At 37.9% G+C, this 26,821-nt stretch overlaps 1 protein-coding gene across 1 annotated transcript; it reads left to right on the top strand.

Moving 5' to 3' along the window:
• Positions 1–8,937: 8,937 nt before the first annotated feature.
• On the top strand, positions 8,938–25,087 carry olfm3a (olfactomedin 3a). Its single transcript, XM_035414602.1, has 6 exons — positions 8,938–9,281; positions 20,836–20,979; positions 21,560–21,715; positions 22,169–22,388; positions 23,073–23,179; positions 23,844–25,087. The coding sequence occupies exons 1-6, from the start codon at positions 9,213–9,215 to the stop codon at positions 24,519–24,521; spliced, it is 1,374 nt and encodes a 457-aa protein (XP_035270493.1). The 5' UTR covers positions 8,938–9,212; the 3' UTR covers positions 24,522–25,087.
• The last annotated feature ends 1,734 nt before the right edge of the window (positions 25,088–26,821 follow it).

Below are 26,821 nucleotides of genomic sequence, written 5' to 3'. Positions count from 1 at the left end.
TTTTTCATTAAATAAATTAATTTTTTTTTTTTTTTTTTTTTAAGTGTTTTGTGTCTACTCAGGTTCCCTCTGACAAATAATACATGTTGTCAAAAGATTAGAAAAGTGGCAAATATGCAAAAATAGAGAAAACCACGAAGGGGCATATACTTTTTCATGGTACTGTAGGTGCTTAGCATGTGTTCTCTGGAGGGATGGGTCTTCAGTGCGCAGTGGAATATGGCAAGTAGCAGCAGGGAGGTTGTTCCACCAATTAGACACAAGGACAGAATGTCATGATATTGAATATCTCGAATGGATCCTTGCAGAGATGGAGTTGTAACGTGCCCTATGTTTGCTAAACGGAGCAGTCAAGCTGAGGTGTAGGGCTTCATAATAGCCTGGATGGATCATAGCCTCATAATCCAGCTGTAACGTGATTTATTTCAAGCATGGAACACATCTAGAAATACAGAAAAGTTCTGCCCTGTCCTTGTTTTGGACAAGTGTGCTGCATATATATGTATATGTAGTGCTCCTTCCAGGTAGGGCAATCTTAGGGCAATGCAGGCCCTCTGTCTGTTCATTATAGCCAAGATGAGCCCAAATGCCATACCGCCCCAGCTGTGGTGCACTGCCTTCATTACTAGAGACAAATAGTTTAACAGAGTCACCAACAGACTTGTAAATTATGCAGAGGAAATTCCCACTGTACACTGATGCCGACGGGTACGTTGGACAACTGCATATTTTAAACACTGAGGTTTTGTCTCTGTACCATCAGTCTGGGCTGGAAAGAAAGTCAATAATGCACATTTTAATTTCCATTCCAGACACAACCCTGCATTTCTTTCATTTTTAATTTCTCTCATTTTACTTCTGAAATTTGTTTTTTTTTTTGTTTATCACAGCAGGTCAGACAGCCAAATCCGTTCCAAATCCATTTACCCAGCAAGCTCAATTTGAGACTCCCCTGGTGTTAATTGCCCTTTCCACGGTATAATCATCTGACTGTGTTGCTAAGCCACACAGCACCTGCAAAGGTGTGTCAAACAAACCTGGGAGTTCTGGCATCTGAAATAATGGTATTTACCTGAACTCTTTTCTGTTTATCTCACAGAGCAATCTGGACTATAAATTGTAACCAAACTTTAATATGGCTGTAAGTTTTAAAACTGAGGGGGTGTGTGATGATGCCATCTGAAGGCTTCAACTGTGACTTCAACAAAGCCAAAGCAGTACTCCAACAGGTGCAGCATGATGTATGTATAAAAATGGACATAGCCCAGTTTGAGTTTTGAAAAAAAGAAATTTGGAATGCTCATCGACTATGCATGTGCGTGGGATGTGTGTAGGTTTGTGCAAATGTGTGCGTACATCTTGATATCTAAAAAGAACAGTTTTGAACATGTTGAATCTGCTATTGAGTAAAACAGATTCCCTTTGTCATTAGAGGTTGTTCCTTGTTATTAGAGGAGGGGGGAAAACAGAAGCCAGCTCATTTTAAATAATAACCAATGGGAGGTAGTGGTGCACTCTGACCTGGAGGAGTCAGGAGAAACTTATAGAACAATGCAGCCAGAAAAATGGGTCATTAAACTGCAAGGCCCATTAACTGGAGATAGGACTATTGTTTTCAACTGAAATGTATTAATGAGGAAAAGGGTTCAGTGGTGTTGAATGTCAGCTTTACCTTTTAATCTTGCCAAGGACAGGTATATAATTATGTGGATCACATTCTAAAGTGCTCTTTTATGATTTTCTCTTTGCAACACGAGCCGTGCTGCGCAGAGCCCTCGGGTATAACCTTGCCCATGCACCTTCCTCCACAGCCTCCAACTTTATAAAAGACAAAATGGCACAGCACTCCGGAAGATGCAAAAATACATTTCCATTCCCCGAAAGGATTTTCTCCAAATATATTGCGTGTTCTCCCTCAATATGGCAGAGCAATGAAACCCCTGCCGATGGCCAATTTCTGTTTTATTGGTTTCTCTTTAAATTTTGTAAAGGCTATGACTGCACGTCACATCTAATTTATTGAAATGTACTGCCATTTCTCTCTAAGGACCTGACAATAATAAATGATATAGTGCATTGGCTCAGATGTTCATGCCATGTTCAATCCAGCTGGTAGTTTTGTGTCATGCAAATATAATAGGCTGCAACTGAATATTCACAACAATCATACAGGAATTATCAGTTTTGAGTATGGATCTGAGAGATTATGGTCAGTCATTAGATTGGAAAAGAGTGTGAATATTTCATTATCATCACAAAAGTAAAATAATCAGATTTTGCATTATAAAATTATTCATAGATATTACTTATCTTTTACAAAACGTTGCCAAATACAGATTAACTAAAACTCTACTTGTTCACAAAAAAGTACTGGCACTTACATATGCAAGTGATGCCAATAGGCAGATCACAGAAGCGCCTGAAGCTGCTTCTGGAATGATATACATTTGTATGTTGTCAGAATAGGCATGATTATACATATATTATTTTAATCACTATGCACACTGTTTATTGAACAAAATATAATTGAACTGTTCCCATACGTAATGAGGGCACTGTATATAAATATATAACCTTGGAGTCTAAATAGGTGCTCTAATAAATTTATTAGCAAGGCTGTAGGAATAGGGATGGGAAATATCAGCAGCCAGGATTGCATGGTTACTGCAATTTGCATTTTAAAGTGTTTATTTATTTATTTGATTATTTATTTATTGTATTTGTATTTTTGTAGTATTCTATGTTGTTTTTGTCATTTTTTGTTCCCCACCATTTGTATTATATAATTGCTTGACCTTGTCGAACACTTCCTAGATCAAAAATAAATTTAAAAAAATAATTGGTCACAAATTCATTCATTCCATTAGCAGCTTCCAATTGTGCTATTGTGTTAATAAGCACATTTCCTTATAGGATTTTATGAGATTCAATTTTGGTTATGAAGATAACCTTTAATTGCAGTTAATATGTGTGGAATGTAGTTCACTGCCAATGTTAAATAATAAAAATGACCTGCAAGGGTAATTGATGGAGTGTTCTTGGTTATCAAGTGGTCATTGGAATAATAATGGCCATTGATATTGTTCATTATGAATAATTTGTAGAATAATATTAATACAAAGGAACCTTGAAAACCTATATTTAGGATGTTTGGCACATTTGTTTTATTGTAGTGTTTATAGGAGTAATATTATATTGACTATTATAATCCCTGATGATTATATATAGTGTTAAAATGGATTTGTTTGTTTTCATTGCTTTGATCATTATATAGAGAGGGACTCTTGTTTTGGATGTTTTTCCCATTTGTTTTCCTGTACTAATTGTGTGGGCTGGGCTAGTGGGTGGTGGGTTGGACTTCTCTTGTGTCTTAATGGTATAATTTACTTATTCTGATTGGCTATTGGAAGACTTGTAGCAGCAGTAGTATGTGAACTCTATCAGTGATAAAGCGTGATGCTTCTTTCAGAGCACTGATGAAATCATTTTGCTGAAATGAGTGCACTCAGGTTTTTTATTCCTCCTTGCCTCTTTCCAATACATTAGTTTGAGCATGCATCTCAACTTGCCTGCGAGACATCTCGTGCTGGATGGCGAAACATCGCCTGAAGCTCAGCTTGGCTTGAGTTGCTATAATACCCTCCCCCTGCTTGACATTTTGCTCGCCCTGGATGGCACCATGGTGCTGAACTCTTGATCTGACAAAGATTCTCTGATTAATACAGGGACGCACGCTGTCTCTCTCTGAGAGAACTCATGGTGGCATGTCAGGGGTGTGCAGATTCTTCCTGTACAAAATCCAGAGAATCTGGCTGTCTTCTTCACTGCCAACTCAACCCAGCTGTTGGCCCAGATACTGGCCAGCTCCCATCTGGAAATGTTCAACTCCCTCCTCACTGGTGTCCCTGCCTCCACTATCAGACCTCTGCAGCTCATCCAGAATACTACAGCTCAACTGATCTACAACCTCCCCAGACGCAGCCATTTCATTCCCCTTCTCATCTCGCTCCACTGGCAACCGATATTGGCTCGCATTAAATTCAAGACCTTTGTAATGGCGTACCGGGCAAGCAAAAGGGACAGGCCTGTTATAGCTTCAAAAGGTCATCAGACGCTACTCGCCAGACCCTACACACATCATGTTCTGCTGCCTCTGGGAGACTGGCCCCCCTCCCCTGTGTGCTTGCACCTCCTGGTCACATCTCCTGTTCATGTGACTAGCATAACACCCTAGCAATCCCATAAGAGGCATGCTAACTTCAGGACCATGTGCAAACGCTCTCCACAAACAAGCATATCTGCAAGGTCCCTGAAAATGCACTCTCTCCCCATGGCAAGATTTGCCAAGCAATCCAAAATCAACAAATACGGTAATGTGAAGTGTTGGGTTTCACTGCGTGAATGTGGGTCTTTATATATTGTCATCAATCAACATCATCAGCCACTATCTATAAATAAACAAAATGAACTTTGGGTTCCCAATGAGGTTATCACAAGCTACAGCTAAGATAAAAAATAAGTGTGAAAAAACATTTGTCAAATGAAATAAAAATTTAATTGAGAGTTTTTGAAAAAACTAAAACTAAAATAAAACTAAACTGAAATTGAAAACAAAATAGAGTTGTTAATGGAGGTCTGTGACTACTTAAATCGACTTTGCAAAATTACCAAAAGATTGTAAATAGAAACCTCTTCTACATATACTGTGCGCCTTGCCACTTGTTTCAAAACACACAGATTTTGATTTTTTATCACTGAATAAGAGGATCTTATAAATGTAATGTAATCACCTCATTGTCATTACAAAATGCAACAGTAGATTTGTATTGTTTTATCTGCTTTGAGAACTCAACCTTCACAGATTAAAACATTTTTTTCTGTATATAAGGCATCCATGTTGCCCCCAGTTGTACATTTACAGGTATATTATGTTATGTAAACATCAGAGTATAATATCCTTAAGTATTCATTCTCAAAACATATATTTTGCAGGTGGAACACAATAAATACTGTTTGTTTATTTGCACTTATCAAATCAAAATACAAAAAACTACAAAATAAGAGACAATTTCTTTTCTTTATTTTCAGTGAAGGTTTATTCAACTTAAGCCATTTTGATATTTAATAAAATTTTTGATTTGCAACAGCTGTATAAATAAAAATTATGTGTGTCATTAAGTGTCATCGCAAATAATATTTTAGACAATCTATGCAGAATTTGTAAAAAATAATGAATCAACAAATCAATAAAATCTTGGAAATAAATATATGTTTACCGATATGTTTATGTTTACCGTCTTTAAAGTATGAAAGAGGTGAATAATCAAAATAAACTATCTATAATTTAGTATTTATACATAATATTGTTTTGGCTCAGCTCGTCGACCTTCACTAAGCTCCACCCAACCTTGCGCCTATTTCCAACATCCCAAAACAGCAGGGAGAGAAAAAAAAAAAGAAAAACGAATAAACCCTTAAGCAACGAATACGCGTCCAAGCTCGGCAGAGGAGAAACAGCCGAAGAGCTCACCAGACAGAGGACGCAGTCAGCGTCTCCTACCGTCGGGCTGCATGGGCACAGTGAGCAGACACGCGCCTGTGCCACCTTACCTTGTGCCATATGGCTCATATCAAAGCTCACGGCTGCAACTTCTCCACCAGCTGTTAATGCTGTTGCCACTGGCAATCAAGCATCAGCTAGCACTACAGAAAGATGCCCCCCTCAGTGACAGGCATTGTCATTCACAGCTTTCTGCATTCATGCTGGCAGAAAAAGTGAATAAATGCCCCACGGAAGCGGTTGATGGCTGGGAGATGAGTTTCCTCTGTTGTGACTGTAAATGAGCTGCCAAGCTTAGGCTCGCAAAACAAGGAGGAGAGAATAAACAAGGCTTCTCGTTTATTTTCTGATGAAATCCCTGCACCCTTCAGGGCTAAATCTTTGGGCTGCCCCGTAGTCCTGCTGATAGTCATTTCCAAGTACCATGTGGTGATTTCTCAATTCATCTTTCGTTGTGTTTTTTTTCTTGGGCTGTCCCAGTGGCAAATTGAACTTTGCATTAACATAAAACAATGTTTAGTCTCGTATTACTTTCGTGTTTTCTCATTATACACTGACTAGTGGCAAAATTGACACCCACCTATACATGTTATCACAGAATCTTAAATCTTCAACAAGCCTGTCTAAAACATACAATATGATTTCTAACATAATATATGTTATGGATTTCACGAAAGGGTTGAGGAGACATTTCAAAAATCATATTTGTTTTGGAATATACATCTTATTAAGCAGAGACATATGTCCATACAGAAAGAACAACAGATTTTAAATAATTACATTTAAAAAATAATTTTAAAAGAAGTGTTCCACAAACAAGGTACCAGAATTTTGAAACCTCACAATAAATTCACCAGAGCTCAGTTATATTATACCTTTGGGAAGAACTCTATGGTCTACAATTGTTTTAAACCCTTAGCTTGCTGAGTTTGCACATTGTAACTGTTTAAGTCATGATTTTATAGTCCATTATCATTCAAATCATTGCAAATGAATAACCCTACACACTGTACAAGGTTTATATACAGAATGTGTTATGTGCCATTGAGCCTTTGTATGTAGCTAGTAGGTTACATATATTTAAAATATATTTAAATACTACACAATACATATATATCCTTATTTAGTATAAACTCATGCAATATGTTCTACATTTTGTTTGATATTTTATGCATTACTATTTGATAAGAATTGAGAGTATCTTTATGCTGGCCTTGCAGGACCATGTTTAACACACGGGAGCCCAAATGTACAGCAGAACAAAAGGCACTAATGAAACCTGGTGGCACGTGTCTGCTCGTAGCAAGTGTGAGAAAAACAAGGGGACTGAGGGAAGCGTACTGAAGAAAACAACATCCAGTTTATCTTGTTATGAGCATCAGGCCCCTTCTTGTGTAATGTGCCACGTGCGTGCTCTGTCATATCTATTTATGCTCTGTGCAATGTGCATTATGTAGGACTGGGGATCTTCATTTAAACAAACAACTTCACATTGAACCTACCATGTATATTTCATCTTTAAAGCGGCATGCGTATTCCATAATCAAGCAAGCACGTAACAGCATGCGTTTACATGCGTTTTTTTAGGTTTTTCGACATAAATGTGAATGTGCCTAAGATACACAATTCCTTGTCGTAGAAAAGCAACATTGAACAATCTTTGATGTTTTAACCATCTATCACAGATGAAGGAATTTAGCGGAGCACTTAATCCCAGACCTGAAATAATTTTAAATGCTTGTTCCATTTAAGTTCCAAAGAAACTGTAAGACATAAAATGTGTATATTGGCAGCATTTGCTTGTTATAAAAGGTCCTCTGACTAATTGTAAAATATAGAAAAAATAAAAAAAAGGAATATGTACTTAAGTGTTTCTTACATGTATTAAGTATTTGTATTTGAAATAAATTTCACAATGTGACATGGGTTACTGACTGTTCACTTCTAAGGAGAAAAAAATAACTCTGAAATGGCCTCATTATTAGGTAATATTAACCACAGCAAAATACATTTTAAACACGTAACCAAATTCAATTATGCATGTAACCACCTGGAATAAGATCAGATGCTGATACTAGATGCCAATATCATGTATTCTTCTATCCGGTGGCAAGAGGTCCAACAGCCTTTTTTTGAAAAGGTTTTGAAAAACTGAATGACCAGCAAGGTCAAACTTTCATTGCATACCCCTCGTCTGTGACTCATGCACATCACTAGGTTCAGGATGTGATACTTTGAGATGCTCTGCCAAGCTTTTACTGAAGCCTCTTTCAGTAGCCGTGTGTTTACTGGGGTTTTGGACTACAGTTTCCTCTCCAGCAAGTAAAAAGCATGTTCAATAGGGTTTCAATCGGATGACTGACCGGGCCTCGTCAAACCCTTCAACCTTTTCTTCCTGATAAGCTCCTTGTTTAATGTATGTTTTGGGTCATTGTCTTGCTGCAAAATACACTTCCATCCAATGACTTTGGTGCCGTTTCTCTAAATATGGGTGGACATTATGTTTTTTTTACACTTCGGCTGTCATTCTGTAACTGCCATCGCTGGTTACATCACCAGTAAAGACCACTGAACCAGTTCCAGATGCAGCTGTACATTCACCACCATCACACTGCCTCCACCATGCTTGACAGATGAAGTAGCATGCCAAGGGTCCGGGGCAGTCCCTTTCTTTCACCACACTTTCACCTTTCCATCACTCTGTTAAAGATTTTTTTTTTCTGTTCTGTCCATAAGACTTGTTTCCAGAACTTATCGGGCTCATGTTTGTATTTATTATTTTGTATTTTTGCAAATTACAAACTCACATTTCTGTTCTTGGCACTGATGAGAGGTTTAAATCTGAAAGTGTAACCTTTCACCCCCAATGTATGGAGATCATCAGCAATTACTCAAGCTTACAATTGATTTATTTATTTTTCGTAGCTCTTATGATCATTCTGTCATCACTGGTTATTCCTTAAATGCTCTAGTAGTTAGTTTCTTCTTCAGGACATTCCACACAAACATTCCGCAATTGTTAAAAAAAATAAATAAAAAATAAAAATTCATCCTCACAATAGCTTGTTTGGTTGTCATACTGAGTTCTCAAGCCCTTGTCCGCAGTTTTCTTGTCTTGCTTATAGACTCTAGAAATGCTTCCAAAAGGATATAACCTATGTCCTGAGACACAGCTTTCCATTTTTAAATAATTAGAGTAATATAGTGAACCTGTGAAATTTTGAACAGCTGACGGTCAATTGTCCCAATATTTACGCTAACTTGAAAAAGGGCGTTTTGACTCATTGAATGGTGTTGTTGTAATATATGTCTGTTTACAAAAACCACATTAAATAAATGCAGACATATATGTATACGAAGACCCCAGAGACGATGAATGATGTCATATCCGTTGTGCATGGTTCAATACCTCGTTTGCAACCCTTGTTTCGCTCTGGTCTAGTTGAAACTTTTTTGTAGACATTAATGTCTACAGCGGTGTTCTGTAGCGCCTGCACGCAAGAGCCCTAGGAGCGGTGTAATGAATGTGGATCTATTCGTCTTGTTCCATTGGGGCGCTTTAATCGCAGGGCATATTCTAGTAGCAATACTGACACGGTCCCGCAGTGAAGGCTGCGCGTGAGTAAGCGACTAAAGTGCAACTGCTACCAGAATGCGGGCACTGCTCAGAGTCCTAAATCCCCTGCTTTTCCTAATGCTCTTCGGATTATATCCGTCAATGGTGAGTTTCTCGTTCATTTATTTGCACGGAATTGTCAGTGCTTTATTACAATTCGCAGGCAATTGTTAACTGAAAACGAATTTCCCGGACTAGATAAATTAAAGTAGGAGGCAAAAAAGTAATAAACGATAACGAGCATGATTCTCCATTTATTTATTTTGTACCCCTTGTAGTTGTATCATTTAATGTATTTTTATTCCCAGAACATCCGTAGCAATAATTAACTATAGCAGCATTGTTGAATAAATCCATCCGCAATAATAAAAAGATATGAAATATGTGTGCAGTATCAGCTGACGGTCCATGTCTTCGGAATGTACGCTACTGTTTTTAATAAATACGAAAAAGAAGTAAAGAAAAATCGGTCCATGCTATAAGTCACAAAATATGGCAGCCGTTATTTTTCTAACTTTAAATTTAGAGACTAAATTCCATATGCATGTATTTATATTATTCATTTCGAAATAAAGAACACCACTTGTTTGTCAGTCACATACAACGTATCATGTTTTAACACTAACACCGTTCTGTGGCTGCACTTAAACGTAGGCTATACCTGTAGCACAGCTTATTCAAAATATACCATTTTAAAGTGCCGGTGTGGCGCAGTAACGTGTGTGATACCCATTATCACTGGGAACGAAGCATGTTACGCTTTCGGGATTTCAGAAGATCTTAGTCTTTATCTTGGTTATTATGCTGATAGACCAGCGGAGCTATATTCCCAGCGTAGCCTAATCATCACGGGAATGGTATTTTCATATAATAAACAAGTAGTTATGTTTCATGTTGAGCTCACTATTTTTGTCTTTCTCTCTGTAAGTAGTTATATTAAGGCATACAAGAATCGCCCTATACAGTAAAATATCCTGTGTTAAATCAACTCTTACAGAGTGGGACCATGTGTACTCTGTTAGAGTTTAATTAACGCTGGACATTTTATTGTGTACAGGTTTATAATCACGCAGTGATTAACGTATATCATACTTTGAGAGTATCTTGTCATACTATGTCATTCAGGACACTTTTAAAGCAATATGTCCATATCGTGGTTAATGCTGAGACGTAAATGCATTTGCTCGTTTATTTAACTTTGTTATTTGGACGCAATTATATTTCGTTATGCTATGGAACTGTCCATTTAGTGGTTCTGAAAAACTTATTTCAACGGCAGGGGGCGTGTGCAGCTTTGCCAATGTATGTTACGCAAAGGATCGCTGTTAATATTTGTATTTTCTGTAATGAAATGTATTGACAAAGTGAATATTTGCGTAATATTTGAGATTTATTATATCTGTAATATTTACATGTCCGTTTGTAGTTCAAATTTATCTAGTGTTATTTATTAAATAAATTCAAAACATTTCAGTTGAGATGATCATTTATGCACTGCTTATATCTCTGTGGGCAGTAGTGTATTATGCTGTATGCTGCTATGATTTACAAAAGGGTCTTTGAATTGTATTATGATGAACTGGCAATGATGTGAAAATCTTTGTGAACTATTCAGGCGGCCATCTTTTTAGAAAAGGTATCTCAAAAATGCCACTGAAAAGCCTTTTTTTAATACAAGGTCTACAAATACTCAGAAAATAACCAGTAGGCTGCTGTATGTAAGTGCACTTTGCTATTATTTGTCTCTTCCATTCAGAAGAATATATACCTGGCTAAGAAAATAAAAGGCACTGCAGTGTGTGTGCACTCTTCAATTTCGAATGAATATAACCATATTTCCACCAGCCTTTTCCTTTTGAGGAATTCTGATGAATGAGTTGTGAATGCCTGAACAGACATTGCAGATTCCCTCATCGTCCTCTGCTCCAAATAGCTTATTGCTTTCCTTCCTCCTTTTTTTAATTATTTATTTTGAAAAGCTGTGAAACTGATTTTGCAACTGTGAGCCCAAAGGCATCATACTGCTGAGTACCATCCCATTCTATTGGGACTTGGGAAACCAAACCCTTAATTTGCCTTAAGTTTCACAAATCACATTTTAAAGGGATTTTAGGCTGTGTTCACACAGAAACGAGCAAAAGCACAAGAACCAAAACTCACTGAGAATCAGACTAGCAGGGAGAACATGCGATGCTAAGACAGCAGGTAGTCTGTCAGTGCAATCTGTGGCAAGCAACAGCTATTGTTAAATTGCAAGCAGACTCATTTCTGGGTCTAGAAAGCCATGATGCTATATGTGAGTTGTCTAGCTGGATGAAAAATAAAATTCAAGGCTCCTGCTGCAATACACCTAAGATATGTCTTCTTTCAGATATCCAGCAGGTTTATTGTGCAACATATTGGTAAAGAAATGTGATGCCTGGGCTTGATTGGGTATGGTTATGGTACTGTCTCGGGGATGCTGTGAAAACAGTGGTGTTTTGCATGGCATCTACACAGAAAACATGTCTTTACAAAGGTATGTTGCCATTTGCATGTGTGAATAAGCTCATTTTCAAGCTTTTGTTCACTTTTTTCCTTTGTTCTTAAAATAAAATTAAAAAGTGCATGCCACTGTGAAAATAAATACTTCATTGATTTGTGATGGCTAGGTCATAGGCTAGGTTTGACACAATACAGGAAATAGCCTTTTAATGTCAAACTTCAGACATCTGCTTAAGTAAGCTGTTGTATCCCCTGGCCAATTAAAGCCGAGCAAAAAAGCCTATTAATCATGTGCAGTGCCAGATTATTTTATTAAACGGATACAACAACATTTCCAAGGAAAGCCTCATCTGAGGAACCGTCAGATCAAATTCTGTCAAAATTGCATTCCCTGTAAACTTTTTTGAATTGGATGCAATAACTGTTAGAATAACAACTGACAGCATTCCATCAGAAGAGTATTTCTCCTTAGTTTCTGTTTTTAATGAAAATGACAATTGTCATAGATTGATAGGAATAGTAAACCTTTTTCTTTCTCTTTTTTTAATGTTTTAATTTTTTTACTGGGTAGTAACTATGTAAAGGTTTAATCTGTGCATCAGTTGTTGCTAACAAACTGTACACTAAAATGAGTGAAACAAGACATATGATTACTGTACTCATGCACATCATGGATACAGTGAAGCACAAGCGTAGTAAAGGTAATCTTTGATGTAAATGGATGAGTTAACTGATACAATCAAAACCATCAAGTCAGGAAGATACCCACGGAGAATTTTAAATGAAGAGCTCTTGGCCTCTATGGTGCTCTGAAAGCCTGCTAATTGCTTTGCTGCTTCTGTACTAATGGGATGACTAATTCAGGTAGTTAAGACGAAAACACAGTCAATGCTTTATGATTACATTACGTTTTGTCCATGGAGGCTGCATCAGCACTGCGGGGCAGTAGGACTTTGAATTACAGGCTGGAGGCCGGTGGATGTCGACATCCAGGCACCCAGTACACCCTGTTTTTTGTGAATATGCACTTACGCACACGCACACAGGGGCGTTGTGCCCATTGAAACTGTGGGGGCACTCAGATTTGTTGACCCCACTTTTAGTCCATGATCGCCGCAGCCACCCCAACAAGCAACCCCCTCCTCCCTACTTAACCATGTATTGTTACTGCTGGAAGTGTAACACTGTCACTCTGAATAACAGAGAATAAACAAACGATTGAAGAAAAAACATTTGTAATATGGACATAAACCACCCACATTTTGCTTGTTTGAGTTTGCGCCCCCTCAAATTTTGGGTGCATTAGGCCCCTCCACACACACACATACAGTACAGACACACACACACACACACACACACAGGCCTATTCCACTTTAATAGCGGTCTTTGTGAAGGCATGGTGGTTGCAACCTTGGGTCAATTTTTCGGTATTGACATGTGTCAACTGTGCTTTGGCAATCATTTCACATGGCCTCAGCATAAGAGGGCTGATACCCAGCCAGCCCAGCTTTCAGCAGTTACAATATACACTTTCAAGCCTCACTTGGACAATCTCAAAAGACAGACATCCTACACCCAGGAAAACTCACATATCTGGATTAAATATATTAATGAATATGCAATGTAATTATTTTGGATTGGTGCTGCATTGATCTGCTTTAAGTACTTCTGTGCATGCACTAGTGTGCACTAACCCATCAAACAAGGAGCACGATACATCTCCCCTACTAACAGGAGAACTATCAAAAAACCCAAAACAGCAGAACACCCAAGACCAAACCCTAAAACTATTTGTACAACAGAGTGCTGCGGTTTCCTGAAAGATCAGGGGACCATACCAATATCCCTCTAGCACAGAGACAGAACAGGAGCAGTGATCCTGGATCAGACATTATCAGACATTCACTGTACTAACATTATGTGATAATGATAATAAACGGTGTACAGCAAAACACCTACTGTTTCCTGAAAGATCAGGAAGACGATATCGATATCCTCCAGCATAGAGACAGAATGCAAGTTATGATCCTGGATCAGACATTAGCCATATTAACATTATTAGTAAGTCCATAGAGCACCTGCAGTTTTCTGAAGATCAGGAAGTCCAATTAAAAATCCCAGTTAACTACTGCAGAAGCAACCTGGTGACACCAGGATCAGAAAGAACATGCTACTTTTTAATGGATTATTATTATTATTATTATTATTATTATTATTATTATTATTAATAATAATAATAATAATAATAATAATAATAAATATTGCAGCAGCAGCAAATACCAAACGCTAACAGCACCTGGAAGAATATTTAGATGCTCATCTTTTGAACTTGACTGATGCCCTTGTTATTGAGCCTACCATAGTGTTCAAAAGCAGCAGATGACCATTGCCATGATTTTGAGTGTGGTCATGGGAACTTTAGGATCTACCGTGATAGCAGCACTGATCCTGAAGGAATGGGCAATTGTAGTGGTTATGAGGCAGCCCTCATCGTTGGCAAAGAAGAGTTTAGCACAGAACCGAGGGCTGAACATGGTATAGCTGACATTAGTCATGAACAGAGGCTCATGAGGAACTGCATTGCAAAGCTGAAATTGAAAGCCTATAATAATTTGATAGAGAAACCCATGCAGACACGTGAAAAAAAAAAAAAAAAAAAACTGAAAACAAAACTAAATCAAAAATTACACCATGATAAAGCATCAGCCATTTTATTGTCAAGGCCTGGTATATAGGCGACCTTTAAAATGAAATTATTCACGATACATGTCCAGGTTAAATGTTGAATCTATTAGTAAATGACATGGAAGAACAACCTTTATTAATGATACGGTTGCATCTTCATTGTTGCGGAAACTTATCCATTTTATACACAAGTGATTTCCCCACAGAATATGATCGAGTAAATTCCAAAAAGCACTGTTGATTTAAGCTCTGATGGCAAGCTTCTCAAGCCATTATCTGCAAACTATTCCCTTTTATACGAACCCCCCAAACCGCTATAGGGAGCCACATCGGTGTAGAGAGATTTTGAAATTTTGCCAAAATTAGAAGAATGAAATAATTTGCCATAACAGTTTATGGATCTCCGAAACCGTAAGGTGTGGATCTGTCAAATTTGACAGATAGCGTGTGAATGTTACCCACTACTCAAGCACCAAATCTGGTCCACACTGACCATGTGATGGCATCATAACAAGGCATTCTATGTTTCAGTTTGTATCTCATGAACTGTAAGGCCTAGAAACATGATCTTTTTTTTTTGGCAGAATCCGACGCATGCACAATTCCAATTTCTGTGGTTTTGGATTTCTCACAATTTTGTGATTTTTGAAAAGCCTATTTTTTTTTTTCAAACTCCTTCTACAACATTCGACCAATTTTCACGATTTTGACACACTTCAATAGCTGACGATGAAAAACTATCAGAAGAATTTTTCTACAAAGCATTTCACCTTACTGCTTTCATTACATTTGTGGCAAATACACATAAACATGAAGTGAGGTGTAAGTCGTGAAAGCTGCATATGAAGAAACTTTAACAGATCTATTTGGCCCATGGACACAAGGGATTTTGATCACAATTTTTTTTTTACATTCTATAGGGCCAGCTTCAGTTAAGGCATGTTTTGTGCATTTTTGACCATAACTCGCATTCTTTTAAAAATATAAATTCAGTAAAGAGGGCTGATTAAGACTTACACCGTTGTTTCATTTCTGCCATATGTCTTTTTAGATGATTTAAAATATTGGATTCCACATCCCTTATAATGCAACTATCAGTTGAAGCATGTTTTCTAAAGTACTTAGCCTACATTCAATATCCTTCCATTTCAAGATTCCTCAGAATCAGGAGTTTTGGGTCATTCATTGCATGCTGACTAATGATGTGCAGTTGTGTACCATTTGCCCAGTGCTGCTTGGACCCCATTAACTGGATCTTGTGATTATTATTATATTATTATTATTATTATTATGATGCTCATGAAGGCAGCACATGTACTGTAATACCCGATTGCTCCTGATTGAGTGATGCAGCATGCTTTTAATTAAGATGTTCCTTTCATATTTAGTTTGGCTGACCTATGCAATAACAAGTATGTTGGATCACTATGCATCAAGACAATGGTAAATGTCCTATAGCAATTTTCAACTCCATGAGGTACTATTTTGATTACTATTATAAACAACATACATGTTTGTGCTTCAACATTTCATAGATTCATTCACATCAGTATGCTAATGTAAAAAAAACAAGTAGTACAAATATTAATAAGATTCTTTAATATCATTCAAAACGAATGTGTTTTAAGTACTTAACCCATATTCTAACTGATTTGTATTTTCTAAATCTTTTTCTCTTTAAAGCATCTGTAGTGTTTGCATGTCAGTAACAATCTTTTTGTATTTTTAAAACAAAAAGCATTTTGAGAGATCGTGGAAGCTGCAGTCATGCATTTCGCATACATGATTATGAATGTCAGGTCTTTATATCCTCCATTTTAGTCCATCCATTAAAATAACCATATGTGTTCTGTTCACTTGCTACACAGCAGTAATAGCAGTGAGCGAGTAATGCCCATGGAATCGTACCATTTCAATTAGGAAAAAGGGAACAGTTTCCTTTGCAGAGATGATTACCTTGCCAATATATATGAAAGGTGAACATAAAAATGCCCTTACTTTGATATTGGACAATTTTAGTACAAAATTATTTTTACGTTTTCCTTTTTTTCTTAAAAAAAAAAAAGAAATTGTGTGAAATTCTTTTTCACTAGCAGTCCTGCTGATGGGAAAATGAGAGAAGGAAGCTATGTGGAGAGGAATTGCAGGACATTTTTGAGAGAGGAAGAGAGAAGAGGATATTCACAGATATTCTTTCATCTGAAACCATTCATTCTATTCATAGAATTTGAGACACATTAAACCCATTTATTTAGGGAAGGTTTAAGGGGAGGTTTTATAATAAATACTCCAGGAAAGGTGTCTAAAATTTTAACCCCTATATTAATTTTAGGGCAGAATCTCCTAAGTAAATTAATTTCATCCAGATCACTGCTCCGCTGAACATGTTTACATTGAATAAAACATTTTTAACTGACAAAAACATGGTTCATTCAGTACAAAAAGCCAATGCTATTTGACATGGGTGATTAGTATTAATATGCTAGCTAATACAAACAAACACAATACTATATATTTCATCAATGTGGTGTAGTGGTAAATATAATGATTTAACTCAATTTAAAAAACACTCCAAGCAATGACCTGAGGCAAGCCTGTAGCCTTAACACAGTATTCAATATTGAAATACAAGTTAGCTCTGCAGCTGAAACAATCTGTAGCCCCTGAACTCATTCTGCAGGATACAGAAGGGACCACTGCCCTCAAGCCTAAATTACACCTTTGGGCTGAAAGCAACACACAGCACCGGAGAGTTATAGAATGAAGTCACCTACTGCACCAAAGAGTCATAAAACGACACGCTAGAAACTGTAAAGCTCATCTTGGTACAATAGGATAATTTAATTCAATATAAGAACAAATAAGCCTATTCATAGTAATTACCAATTAAATCAGGTTATTATCAGGTTTTATTGAAACATCTTGGTTATAAATGCTTGAAAGGGGCATTGGGCCTATTGTATGGAAGCGAGGCATGGTGTCCACTCGTAGAACAATTCTAATAGGGACGAGCAACCAGTAAAAACAAATCAGGATTGTGTGAAAATGAAATGTATAAAATCTATTAATACAATGGAAAACACTCAATAATGCACAAATGGCAGGGATGTACTTCAGTTTCTAATCAACATATGATATTCACAGGACATTGCAGTCCGGATGCAGCTAAGATCAAAGAGAGGGACATATTGCCTTTCTAACCAATGACTGCCCAAGAGAAAATGAATCCTGAAAAGAGCAAATGGTTAGGGCACAAGTGCATATTGGTGCCAGTACCGGGCCTTTATTCTTTACCAGTACACAGCAATATGCTTCGTTGCATCCAGTTTAATTTTGACTTGTTTTTTATTTCTGAAATGGTTTGGATGGTGTGACATGCTGGTCCTCCACAAATTATTTTATTGGTTATGCCAGAACTACAGTATTTCCACCAAACAATATAGCCCATCTGACCTCTACCTTTGTAAAGAGCATCTCAATTTCACACTCAGTGAAGTTTTTTCTTCTTCTTCTTTGTTTTGCGGCCTGACTTCTCCGTTTTCCCTGACAATTAATTGGATCATTTATGGTTACTCGTGGGGTGCGTTACTAGGCTCATGCGCAAAAATTTTTGCCTGCAGGTGTACATACTGTACAACTGGTTTTATAAAGCAGGATATTTTTGACCATATGCTTTTTTTATTTGTACGTAACCTTTTGGTACAGAACCTCCACAAAGTTTTGTAAATGAAGCCCCAGACCCTGGGCACTGACAGTTTCCAGCAGACATGATGAATCCACATTATTCAAAATCTTTGGTTGTGGGACTTCCTTCCCTTATTCTTCAGGTTTTACTGCAGCTACAATGACACTTACAGAAGGTTAGGCCTTAGGTTAGCTGCCAACCTCTAGGTGAAATGGGTAAGGAGTAGCTAGCTTCCTTAAGCTAGGCTATGGTATTTTTACATACTGTATACAGGAGGTTGAAGGGGTGAGCTGTAACATGAGAAATGTGTGTGCTGCCATTTACATTTTTAAAATTCCTTTGCAAAACAGTGTTGCTTACCTCAGCGCTAGTAAGGCTTACTTTGTTTGAACTGAATTTTGTTTACCTCAATGACTCCTCAAAGTTCATTTTGTTTGAAATGAATTAAACTGAAAGGAGTGCATTGTGGGAGAGAGAGGAAGATGCTGTGAGACGTAAATAAGGAGGCAGAATGCTGGGAAAAGCTGACCAGTTGTTTGGTTAGTGTGCTTCAGAACCTAAAACACAAGTTACAAGTAACTAGTCGTGATATTGTCTCAAAACACTTTCTCTAATATTCACTTTAAACTTCAACTCGTCTCATCCACATTTGTTTAAAAATGCTAGACAGTCTTGCACCATATTTCATGCACCATACATTGACTATATACATCTAAATCTTCATTAACCTAGCACAGAGGTTCTAGTAAAGAATAGTGCCCGATAGCATTTTTGGTTTTTGTGCATTTATAAATAAAATGGACAAGTTCTGGGGAATAAATATATTCTACCCCTTCCTAAAGCCCCCTTGGAAAACACAGAGGTAGTCTCTCACTTTTGGTCATAAATGGAATTGTATACTTGCAGTTATTAGTAGAAATGAGATCCATCTGGCACCAGTAGAGGGTTTTACATACCTCTCCCAGTTCTGCTTTTAATGTCCACCTGACACCAGTCTCTCCTGCTAAAGCCTTGAGAAATCTTATATCTCTTACCTTTATTGGTCTTATTTATATTATTACTATTGTGTGTGCGTGTGTGTGTGTGGGGGGGGGGGCGGGGGTGGGGGGGGATGTGCTCATTTTATGAGATAACCTAGAGTCATAATTGAATGTAGAGGACAATGACATTGCACTGAAAAGGACTTTTGATAACCATAGTATGAAATACTATGGTTATTACTGGGTGAGGAAGGGTTGTGTAAGCTTTGCATTTTCATTAGATTATACCCATAATTTGAAATTTCTCAGACAAATGACTCAACTATCTGTGCGACTCCTCTGCATTGTTTTTGTCCTTTTAGCTCAAAGAGTCGTACTTTGTCTGATTTTTCTTCGTTGAATGCAGCTCTGTTGTGACGGTTATTCATGTCCAAAATGAATGTACTAACATCATCTTTCGGATAAATGCCCTCAATTACATCTTCTCCAAAACTGTGTTTCACTTGAGCTGGCTCTCATACCAAAACACAGGTTAGGACAACGGATTAGTGATGAAGGTTCCATGTGAATGACAATGAAAACATGTTCTGCCATTTTGTAATTGCTCATACCAAAAAATGTAAGTTATACGTTGGTCAAGAACCCCTGGGCTCAGCCATTAATGAGGGGGTCAGGGAAGGGAGGAGTGTGCCACTGGAATGTCATTATTGATATTGTACCCTCTGAAAAATATTCCTACTTTTAAACTTATCGCTAGAGGCACCTGTGTGCAAGTATGTGTGTATGCGAGAGAAAGACAGAGGTGCTATACGGGTGACAGTAATAAATCCTCTGTTTGTGGTGAGATCAATGGGAGATCCAGGGTAGAAATAATTCTGATAATCATGTGTGTCTATCGCCAAAAGAAATAAGAGCCCCCTTTCGGGACAAACTTAAAACAATGGTGAATGTATTGGTAGGCTGCTTGTTTTCCTAGGAGGATGGAATCAAGCATGCAAAAGTAAAGTTATGAATGAAAGCTCCATAATCTGTTTCGAATTGAAGTGAACAACTTTGCTCAAGGGAAGTAGCTTCTGTGACAATAACCTTCACAAGGGTGTGCACAACCAATTTCAACAAAACCACGAGGCAATTCCTTTGGATAACACGCACCATTCTGAAAATGATCTAACCTTTAATTCAAGCATTTTATAACCTAATTGAAATGAGAGACATTACGTTTTGATAGGGTACAAGTTGCATTACTTCTCCAGTGCTCTTGGATTAAGGCTGTATTTTGAGGACTGTTATATTGCACACAAGGTGAGATGGCAGCAGGGGAATGCTGGCTACACAGATATGCTTTGAGCAGTCAGGTCATTAATCATACCTACAAAATAATATCTACTGAAGTAATGTCTCTGGGCACTTGCTGTTTCACTGCAAGGACAGACTTTTTTTTCATCATCCAATGGTATGTTTGATTTTTAGGTAAACCAAAGGCATTAAGTAAACTGTATTTATTTGTATGCCTAGTTTATTATTTTTCAATTATTATTGTTTTTGTGATAATATCCTCAGTAGGATCAATGCCAACTGACATTTAATGCTGCAAATAGTACTTGCTAGTGTGAAAATGAACCCTATACTGCATTTTTTTTTTTAAATCCTCCTCAAAACCAATTTAGTGTTCTTCAGCCCTTAACGATTAAAGTACCTCCGCCATAGAGTGCAGCTTAAAGGCGGTATCTCTTCCCTCTCCGTAGAAATTCAGCCTTCATTAATCACCCTGCCTCAGAGCAGTGAGGGAATATGCTTCCATTCAGGTGTGCGCTTGTCTTTGCAGACCATTGGACCAAAGGAGGGCTGGCAGGTGTACAGCTCCGCCCAGGATGCCGACGGGCGGTGCATCTGCACCGTGGTGGCCCCCGAACAGAACCTCTGCTCCAGAGACGCCAAGAGCAAGCAGCTCCGTCAGCTACTGGAGAAGGTGCGCGCGCTCATACATGCTCACCTAACGCTAATCCATGCACATGTATATTCACCTCACACATAAACAGAAGTACATACATAAATAAGGCATTAATGACATGTCACGACTGTACATTTCAGAAATGCTGTGAGAATGAATTGACCGAGAGTTGGTAAATCTGTAGCACAAAGACTGGCACTGAAATGAGTATATTGTTTGTAAATCAGATTAAGAAAATGTTAAAGCCCAGTAGTTTGCTCCCTCAAGCAGAACAAATGTATTGTGACACAAATCCAGAACCATGGGTGATGCTATGTATGTACTTATCGAAGATGTCTTTAATCCTAATCTTAATGTTTGAATGCTTTTCTGATATAATGGTATTGAAGGCAATTACATTAAACATAGCATGTTAGTTTCCTAGATTTAGCACTTGTTCAATTTATATAAAGACAAAAATTTTGCTAATATTTATTGTGCTGCATTGATAGAATTCGGAATAATTTCATGTTGCATAGAGAAGGGTAGTTTAGTGAGAGGCTTTTATATATTTGTGCTGATTTGGTTATTTGACTTTCCACATTTGTACTTTTAATAGGTACAAAATATGTCACAGTCAATAGAAGTGCTGAACTTGCGAACACAGAGGGATTTTCAGTATGTCATAAAAATGGAAAATCAGATGAAAGGACTGAGGACTAAATTCAGGCAAATCGAGGACGACAGAAAAACTCTAATGACCCGAAATTTTCAGGTAGGTGATTATACCACTATTTGCACATACAGTATGTGTGTGTTCAAGTGTGTGTGCGCGTGAGTGTTCTTCTGTGTGTGTGTTTGGGGATGGTGGGGGCAGAGGGGTAGTGAGAGTCTAACATCCATGTAGGCTAATATGTATACTGAAATAGGTTAACATCTTTTTCTGTTATCAACATAAACCATCTCTCCCATTTTCTTTTGATGGTTTATGTTGATAACAGAAAAGGATGTTAACCATTAGTAAAAAAAAAAAAAAAAAAAAACACAAACCAGATTCCTCAGGCTAGCTGTGCATGATGACTTTTTTCTATGAACCACACTTCTAGGTCCTGAGAATCAATGAATGGATAGTGCACCTGATGTATGAACAACATATGAGTATTCCATCATTGGTATGAGTGTTGGTATAAGCCAAACTGCCTTGTTTCATGTTCAAATCTCCCCACAGGAGCTTAAGGAAAAGATGGATGAACTGCAGCCTCTCATCCCAGTTCTGGAGCAGTATAAAACAGACGCCAAGCTAATCTCACAGTTCAAAGAGGAGATCAGGAACCTGTCTGCAGTGCTGACAGGGATCCAGGAGGAAATTGGTGCCTATGACTATGAGGAGCTGCACCAGAGAGTCATAAGTCTGGAGAGCAGGCTAAGGAACTGCATGAGCAAACTAAGTAACTTTAACGAAAGATCAAACATCTATTTTGCATTATTCCTGGCATGATCTATATTGCAGATTTTAGTTAAGATCTTTTTTCAGTTCACATTTCATGTCTTATTGCCTCCCTGGGCTGATTGAATTCAAGCAAGAATGAATCTGAAGGTTTCTATCAATATTTTGATTCTGGTTATAGTGGCCAGGTGTCTGAGAGAGATAGAGGATAACATTTTGTTATGTATTTCAAGGGGCTCTCATATTGCAGACAATCCAACATTGTAAACATTGGGAAAAAATGAAGAACTTACAAAAAAAAACACCTATAAAGCAGGTGTTTGGAATTTACAGAAGTCTTTGCCAGATATGAAGAAAAATTCATTATAATCTGGCATCTGTATGTCCCTGATTAGCCAAGTGAGGGGCACAGATCCAGATCAAGTGCTGGAAGGGTGATTTGTTTTAAAAAACACTTTTGAGCGCAGCATTTGATTATGGAAGAGCACGGAAAAAAGCCCATGTGTGCGACTCTGACTTAGTCAACATATTAATTTGAGCCGTTAAAAATGTCAGATTGGAATGTTTTCTGATGTCTTGTTTTAATATGCATAATGTTTTCAAAATATCCACTGGCAGAGGCATGAAATTGGCTTTAGAAACCTATTATGGAAAATATCTTATCGGTATGTTTCTTTATTAACAGCATGTGGAAAATTAATGAAAATCACTGGACCTGTAACAATAAAGACATCGGGGACGAGATTCGGGGCATGGATGACTGATCCAATGGCAACTCAAAGAAACAACAGGGTAAGCTCTGGTTTGGTTTCTAGTTCTTTCTTTTTCCTTATAATGAATTTGTTTTCCTTTTTGATGGGGGGTTGGAGTTTCAACAAGCGAGAATCCGCAATAGCTGCGACCGCATGTGTGTGCATGCATCCACGCACACACCCTCACACAAACACGTGACCTCTTCTTTGGCTCATGACCAACCTTTCCACAAAATCTTGTGCAAATCTGTGAATCCATTCGGGAGTTATGCGCCTTTTTGTGATAGGCCATGCCCATCGCCATGCCCCCTCTTGGTCAATCGGCCTGAAAGTTACTAAGCTCTACCTTCCGGTCATGACCAACATCCATGCCAAATTTCAGCCTCCTGGGGATAAAACTGTGGCTGCTACGGGGTGGGACAATTTTGTAGACCAACCGACCAACTGACAGACAGAGCTAGAGCTGCGGTCGCAGCTAAAAACCCAAATGATGCTTTTTATGTTTACATTCAAACACCATTCAATAGCTCAAATTGAATGAAATTTCTTAGGAAGTGTCAAATTATATTAGATTCATAAGATGCATGATAGGTTAGTATACTTAATGTAACTTACTGTAGAATCATAGGCATTTTCTCAGCTGAGGTAATGTCTGTATTAGAGGTTACTGATATTAACCATGGCTTTGGCTGTCATTGATACAGGTATGGTACATGGATGGTTATACAAATAATAGGATAGTTCGTGAGTACAAGTCAATGGATGACTTTGTATCTGGGGTGGAATCACGAACCTACAACCTTCCTTTCAAATGGGCTGGGACCAACCATGTAGTGTACAACGGCTCCCTCTATTTTAACAAGTATCAGAGCAACATCATTGTCAAGTACAGCTTTGAGACAGGACTGATCCTGGCCCAAAGAGCATTGGAGTATGCTGGCTTCCACAATGTCTACCCTTACACCTGGGGAGGTTTCTCAGACATTGACCTCATGGCCGATGAGCTGGGCCTATGGGCCGTGTATGCCACCAATCAGAATGCAGGCAACACTGTCATCAGCCAATTGGATCCTCAGACCCTGGAGGTTCTGAAAACCTGGAATACGGAGTACTCCAAAAGGAATGCTGGGGAGTCTTTCATGATATGCGGAACACTCTACATTACCAATTCCCACCTGACTGGGGCCAAAGTCTACTACTCATATTCCACTAAGACCTCCACCTACGAGTATATGGATATCCCCTTCCATAATCAGTACTTTCACATTTCCATGCTTGACTACAATGCCAGGGAGAGGGCCCTCTATGCCTGGAACAACGGCCACCAAGTGCTGTTCAATATCACACTTTTCCACATCATCAAAACGGAGGATGACTCATAATTCTCTGATGAAGGAGCGCCTTCATTTGTGATGAAGGAGTTTTTGTATCCATTCATGTTTATCCAAAGTGAACAGTAATGACATTTGCCACTCCTAAAAAGAATTGCCTTTTGTATGTTTGTTTCAGAATATGTCAAAACTGAACCTGGGACCCAATTGCAATACAATCTTGTGAAGAGAATTACATGTTACATTTACTCTTTTTGTACCCATAGTTGCAAAAATAAATATAAATATGCCTTATTTGCCGTCTTTAAGTCTGAGAGCCAGAGGCTTTCAAGAAGCTTTGGTGCATGCATGTCACATGTACTGTACTGTCAGTAGTAATTCATTATACTATATCTATATTTTGGTCAGAAACATGTGTTTTTTGTACTGTTTCCATTGTGATGTTGGTTTAAGGTTTGATTTTGAGGCATTGAGCTATTGTTTTCCTAACTTGCCTGGGCATTTAAGTAGATTAAGGATTCTTCTAAAGATATAATGTCTAAAAGCACTGCAGTAATCAATATATGTTCCTGTGAGAGTGAACTTGTTATTTTTTATAAAATACTATGAAATTTAAAGGCTACCTGTTTATTTAATTTGCATCCATTCTTCACTCTCGGGAAATACTGTCCAGAACCATTTAAACATCAGTAAAATTCCAGCAGACAATGTATCTTTGTTGCCATTTTTCATCAATATGCAGAACATACTTCTTCCAGACAATGTAAATTTTAGATAGTCGCATGTTTTGCTGAAAATTCTGAAGGATCTCCATGAGAATTTTCCAATTTTAGCCCCATCTAAAGAGTGAAAGTTACACTGAGGAGGAAGGGGGAACATAAAAATATAGTAGTACAGTATATACACCAACATAATTAAGACAGCAGAATGTCATGGAAGAAAATTATTAAATGCTGAGGGAACAATACAGTATACACCACCCTAATATAGCATTCACGTGAACTGAACGAAATACGGTGCATCTTGCGTTGTCTTTTCACAAGAACAGGAAATATTTTAAATATTCAGGCTGATGTTGCTGAGATTATTTTGCAGCATTTCAGTGAAAACCAATCAGGGTGGAGATGGAAGTATTTGCATGCTCTCTGCAATTTTCATCTATCTGCCTGTGTAATACATCAGCTTGTTGACTGACAGGTGAGTTGTAATGTACATACCTCCCGTTCCTGATGAAAATCACCAGCCCTGAGAGGTAAAGATTTAGAGCCCTGCTTGACCACTCCGCCAAAGCACTCCTTATATTTTCTCAGCTCTGTAAAAAATAAAATAAATAATGTCTTTTATTACTTTCCTTCAGAGCTGGATACAAGCGTCACATAGAGCAAGCAAAAAAGTGTAAATCCTGTCAGTAGAGTTACATTCAATTTGAAATAACTCTTACAGAGAAGCATTGATTTCTGTTCAGATTTTTAATGTGTCTATCTCATGAAGCCAAGGAAGTGGGGAAATATCACTCATTGTGACTATGGTCTTCTAACTTTTAACACTGTCAAGAGTCTTCCTGTTTATGTCTCTGACCTTATGCGCCCAGGAGAAAAATTATGCAAGTAAAAGTCATTTAAATGTGTCCCACACAAGCTTCTTCATGGAGGATCCTCAATTTAAATTTGCGTGATGAACATATTAGCTTTGCCTTTATCTAGCTGATATAATAGCAAAAACAGATCACTGACTTTATGAGTGGCTAGGGAACTGCCTAAGTCAAGCCTTTGTGAAAGCTTTCTTAACCCGATGATTTATATTACTCTATTTTGCAGTTAATTCTTTGCCGGAGGAATATCATTGTTCAGAGAGACAAATGTGTTGGCCTGCTTTGATTTATGTCTTCATTATTCGGGAGAACAGTAATCTTTTAAAAGCCAAGTATAAGCAGTATGAACCACGCATATTAGACAAGCAAAACTTTTTGGTTCTCACACAATATTTTCCATTAATTATAGCTGAAGCATGTCATTTGCTTAAACTTCTTCCTCATTGTTAAGGGAAAAGTGAAATTGAAGTTAGGTCACCTTAGCTGGCATCAGTTTTGTTGTATACCCCCCAGGCCATATATTGTAATAAACTGAAACTGAACAAGTACCAGTACTCCTTGCTACTTGTGTGAATCACTAGGATAAATGTGTTTGCCTAGTGAGTGTGATGTAATGAGCACACAAGTAATAACTACCAACACTATCCACTGCGGTTGGTCATTGTCCCAGTTTTTACAAGTCTTACTCTGTTCTTAAAACTACAGACTCCTAGCACCCATTACTGCAAATGCTACAACAACAGTTTTGGAAGAGTCACAG

Source organism: Anguilla anguilla, chromosome 4 (genome assembly GCF_013347855.1).
Source record: "Anguilla anguilla isolate fAngAng1 chromosome 4, fAngAng1.pri, whole genome shotgun sequence".
Classification (NCBI taxonomy): Eukaryota; Metazoa; Chordata; class Actinopteri; order Anguilliformes; family Anguillidae; genus Anguilla; species Anguilla anguilla.
Note: the sequence above shows the minus strand (reverse complement) of the source record. Positions and strands in the feature narration are given on the sequence as shown.